Below are 5,794 nucleotides of genomic sequence, written 5' to 3'. Positions count from 1 at the left end.
TGAGAGTATATTGCCATTCATATTTATTTATGAGAACAATATTAGACGAGTATATAACTTTAAACATGCTGCTAAAAACATATGTACTTCGCTCTTTCACGATTGTACCCAGATGGTAACTGGGAACCAAGCTGAGCTTCAAATTATACATACACAAAAAGCTACAAGCTGGCCCCTCAAAAACTAGATACTTGCAAAACAAACCCTATAATTTTAAATCTAAGCAAGCCCTCTCACTTTCAGTAGAGGTTTTACTTTCCGGAAAGAGATCTCCCGGGGAAGTATATGCAACCATCCCTCTGGCAAAATCTCTAAATGCAACCGGACTACCTACACAGCGATCTCTCGGTTTTGTGTCGAGATCAAAAACGGGCTTTCGGCCTCACTTTCTGCTTCCTTCATTCATGGTTGTGTTGCTAAATCTTTAGCACTTACAAATGTTCCATGAAAACCATATGGAACCCTTGAAGGCAGCTTCACTGTTGCCTCTAATTGTAACGTGATCGCGTTAACAATTTGTAGTTCTGATTTCCACGTCTTTTCGTCGTGGACAAATGTCAAAATGTGACCATCGTCTTCAGCATTTGAGGTCGGGTCGCGGGGGAGAAACAGAGGTTCTCCCCCATACTTTTTGTTACCGTAAATATACTTCTTTGTTTCGCCCGTTGATAAATCAACTTTTGCGAAACCTGATACCTTAGGCCATGGCTCGGCTATGGCTAGGTAAGCGTATTTGGATTTACGACCTAGAAGATTTTTATTCACCATCCCAGCTTCGAGGTTAACATTGCCTTCAGGCGAAATGATAGCTCGGCGGGTCGATTTTCCTGTTTTCAAATTTAATCGAATTTCAGATAATACACTTTTTAACTCCTCGTCACTCTCGTTAAAAATCGAATCCGCGGGGGTCATACAGGACCCGATCACGACAACCTCGTCGTGTTCGGGTTCTTCCCACGCGTTCCAAAGATGAAAACAAAAACAATCTGGAACCTCGACCCACTTAATGCCCGAATCATCACTCGCATACTTATCAAGAACACCAAAACGCGACACCTTCTTTTTATCGTACACCACCGGGGACCCACCAGTTATCATTTCCGACATGTTGAAAACCACCTGGTGATCTGGGACCACCACGAAATTCTCAGTAATCGCGAAATCGTGAACCATAGTAGGTTTCCCCAAATTTATCGTCACATCTTTCGATTTCTCACCATTAGGCGAAAACCTTAAGTATTTCAAGTAAGGCTTTTGAATGACATCATAACTTAATGAAAAAAGTTCACCCGAAACTGGGTCAAGTTTCGGGTGCGCGATCATATTAGACTTCAATTGCCCATTAAAGTCGTACCGCCCAACCGTTTTCAAATCCCCGGTCGGGGTAACACGTACTTCATAAGGCAAATCATCCTCGGACATCGCTAAAAGCCTATTATTAAAATAAACCAAACCCGCATTCGCGACCCCAATGCCTTGACTATGATCGACCAATCCACATAACCCGCGTGCGTAAAACAATAACAATTTCGCTATACCCGAATGCCCATGAAGTTCCCCAATAGCTTTAGGAAAAACCGGTTTACCGATAGCACGCTCCTGAACGAGCCTCTGCGTCTCGGTAAACCGGCAAGCGTAACTCGCGGACCCGTTATCGAATTTCACGGCGTAAATCATACCGTCACCGTCAAATAAATGATGGCCCGAAGTTGGCTCGAATAACGGGTTAGCCCCATTTCGTAAATAAACTCCGTTAATATGATCCGGGATTGTTCCAGTAACAGGTAAAGAGTGTCGAACGGGTTGGTCGGGTACGGGTGAAAAGTTACCCGATATTTGAATTTTCGGATCAGCTGTTTTCGGTAACGGGTTTTTTCGCTCACGTTCGATTAGCCCGTTTTCGACTGCATCCAATGCTATAGAAGATATCTTTTGAAACAAATTCCACGATGATGGGAATTGGGACTCAGATTGTTTTTTGGGGAAATTAGCGATTGAAGGCAACTGAACAGCACAAAAAGTGGTTGTTTTTTTATTTGGTAATATGAATTTGGGTTTATGGAAGATATTAGTAGTAGAAGGAGAAAATGATGATGTGGAAAGTGAAGACGCCATTGGTGGAATATGGAAGCTATTTTGTTAAAAAAAACAAAAGCTTCCTGTAAATTGGAATGAAAATTGGGAGTGAGTGAGAAACAGAGGATGTGGGTTTTGTGAAGATGAAATTGAGGGGTATAAATAGTGGGGGAAGGTCATGTTTAAATTATTAAAAGCAGGAAGCCACGTGTTGGATGGTTAAGAGCAAATAATCCACAGCCCAAATATTATTGCTCGTTATTTATTAATATAAAAATATATATGAATTTTAGGGGAATTTTATTGTAAAATATTATTATTTGCGTCACGACCCAATCAAGATAGATTTCAAGTTTTGCGTCGGGTTGTTTTACATGCACTACTTATCTCTATTCTCTACATGATACAAGTTACCGTTTACTTATACCTTAATGAGATTAATTGTTTAGAAAAATTATTTTTTTTATTAACCTGGTTATCTAATATTTTGTTTCTCTATTCTCTGCATGATATAAGTTAACAAAAAACGAAGCTAACAACCACAAAAGACCTAACCAGGCTAAGCCTGAGTCGAGACGCTAACTACCGAGACCCGATAACAAGTGCAACAAAATACATGAAAAACATACAAACAAAGCAAAAAAAGAAAGAAAGAAGAAGAATACTTATCTAACGGAAAGCAACTACCGAAACCCATATTACTCGGCTACCAAATTACCTTTGCGAGATGTAGACCCCGACTTGTTATTTGCACCAACCACCAGTTGTCATTGGTCGTGCTAAAAGAATATATTAAAACATATGTCAATGAATCCCCGATAAGCGTAACTAAAAAATGGAGGAATCACATGTCCCGTTAACCCCTCAAAAAGCCAATGTTACCTTCTCCTTTAGAGGAACGATGTCCATCGCACGCACAAAAGGTTTTGAACAGCATCACCGTAGTCTAAGTTGTGATAACCCGTCCTAATCCATCTGGACGAAGTCATCAACCTTTGATCCCAGAGCGATGATCGACTCCAAGTAATATCCTTAAAATGAGCAAATGCACAGCGGAAGATTTCTTTCACACCTGAGAATAAACATGCTTTTAAGTGTCAACCAAAAGGTTGGTGAGTTCATAGGTTTATCATAAAACAAGAAAATTCATCATTTTGATAGACCACAAGATTTAAATCCTGCATGGTACAAATGGGCCCGAATCCTATACCCATCTGTAATGTACATGCGATATCTTTTAAAAAAAACAGTACACCTTTCTCGTGTACGAAATTATCTTTCATAAATCTTAGTAACCGTACACATATCTCGTGCACAAAAATAACATACACATAGCCTGTGTATAAAATCATTCTCTCGATACATAGCATTCACTTTTCATTTCTTTCATAGCTTGGCTTGGTAACCGACATTAACAAGATGCATATAAGAATATCCCCTATCATTCCGGAAAATCCTTCGGACATGATAAAAACAACATCGAAGTACTAAAGCATCCGGTACTTTGGATGGGGTTCGTTAGGCCCAATAGATCTATCTTTAGGATTCGCGTCAATTAGGCGTGCACTAATTCTCAAAATTAGTGATGTTCCCTAATTCTTAGGCTACCAAGCAAAAAGGGGCATATTCGGCTTCGATCATTCAACCATATAATGTAGTTTCGATTACTTGTGTCTATTTCGTAAAACATTTATAAAAATTGCGCATGCATTCTCAGCCCAAAAATATAAAGGGTAAAAAGGAAAATGAAACTCACCTAATGTATTTTGTAGTAAAAATACATAAGACAATATTGAATAATGCAGGGTTGGCCTCGGATTCACGAACCTATATTATTTGTATATATATATATTAAAATATATTCGTAATCAAACAAACTTATATTTGTGTAGTTATGTTTTAAGATTAATATTTATATAATTAATACCTATAATATATTATTTTATCTGATGTATAAATTAATTAACATTATATCTATATAAATACTATTGTGATAATTAAAACATAATATTATGTATTGTTTGTATACTTATGTAATAAATATATTTTTATATACATATCTTCTGTAAAAAAAATTAATAATCGTAATAATACTAGGTTAAAGGTAATAATAATAATAATGGTAGTAATAATAATATCATAATTAAAATTAGGTAATAATAATAAATATAGTAATAACAATGATAATATTATATATAGTTAGATAATAATAATGATAATAATACTTATTAATATCTTAAAAAAAACTTAATGATTTTATATCTATACATACATACATATATATATATATATATATATATATATATATATATATATATATATATATATATATATATATATATATATATATATATATATATATATACATATACATATAGGTACTTTGTTTATAATATGCACGACTATAGTTATGTTATTTATATCCCAATCAATATAAATCTTATATTTATCTAACTACTTTTCTTATTCAAGATCATAAGATTTTTCCATAATTTTCAAGTTTAGTTCATAAACGTATAATATACTTAATAATAATAATAATCATAGTTGTAACTATAATATTAATAATAATAATAAATGATAATTAATACTTGTATTAGTGATAAAATTACATTTCTAGTAATATTAATTTTAGTAATGACAATGATATTAATATTAATTATACTAAAAATCTTATTACTAATATTACTTAATAACAACAACAATAAATGATAATAATAATAATAATAATAATAATAATAATAATAATAATAATAATAATAATAATAATAATAATAATAATAATAATAATAATAGTGTATACCCTTGGAGAGTTTTCTAAAAAAAAATATCCCATTGGAGACTCGAACCCGTAACCTCTCGAACACCTGACAACCCATTGAACCATTGAACCATATCTGTTATTCGGATTAAATCACAACCTAAACTTATTAAACCCTTATGTTCGTCTGACTTCTTCATCTTCACAATTTACGGCCCATCAGAAAATAAGTCTCGGCCCAGCATCATTCTTGGCCCAACAGAATCTCTTGGCCCAAAACAAAATCATGGATGATTGCTGTGATATATTTCAGATGGGTTCCAGTTTAAAATAAATAAAAAAATCGAATTAAAAGTGGAAAGTGGGGCAGCAGCAGTAAAACAACGAAAACATCACCATCATCGTGAATCCTTCCCTTAACATCATCAAATCACTATCGTGATTTCTTAATAGACATCATCGTCCAAAAGTTTTCATGATTCTCAACTTCATCATGCATCACCGTCATCATTTCCTTTCCTCATCGCTAGTTACCATCATCTCTTTCTATCATCATCATCGTAACATCATCATTGTATCATTCATCTCAGCACTGTTCATCATCGTTGTCATGTTTTAGTGGGTTTGACGTTCGATTGTAAAAATAAACACGAATATAGCTGTAGTCGAGAACAGACACAACAGATGGGTTTCGGTTTTCGTTTGATTCGAATATAAACATCAAAACCCAGCTGCAACAGTGAAGTTGCAGGTGATTTTTCATAGTCGTTATTGATTTGTAACTCGACATTAATAGACGTGGAAGGAGCCGCAGTTTCAAGCTATAAAGATATATTTGGTTTTGAGCTGTTCAGACAGAAACAACAACGGGTAGCAGTAATAACATGTGACGGTTTGATGAGATGTTTAATGACCTTGGGTTAGATGGTGTGATTTTCTGTAGTCGTGATTTGATCA

The 5,794-nt window shown here is 34.7% G+C and overlaps 1 protein-coding gene across 1 annotated transcript; it reads right to left on the bottom strand.

Annotated features, from left to right (window-relative positions):
* Positions 1 to 402: 402 nt before the first annotated feature.
* On the bottom strand, positions 403 to 2,115 carry LOC139842821 (9-cis-epoxycarotenoid dioxygenase NCED1, chloroplastic-like). The gene has a single exon (XM_071832924.1). The coding sequence runs from the start codon at positions 2,113 to 2,115 to the stop codon at positions 403 to 405; it is 1,713 nt and encodes a 570-aa protein (XP_071689025.1).
* Positions 2,116 to 5,794: the final 3,679 nt, after the last annotated feature.

This window comes from Rutidosis leptorrhynchoides, chromosome 4 (genome assembly GCF_046630445.1).
Source record: "Rutidosis leptorrhynchoides isolate AG116_Rl617_1_P2 chromosome 4, CSIRO_AGI_Rlap_v1, whole genome shotgun sequence".
Taxonomy (NCBI): Eukaryota; Viridiplantae; Streptophyta; class Magnoliopsida; order Asterales; family Asteraceae; genus Rutidosis; species Rutidosis leptorrhynchoides.
This window is presented reverse-complemented; position numbering and strand designations above follow the sequence as displayed.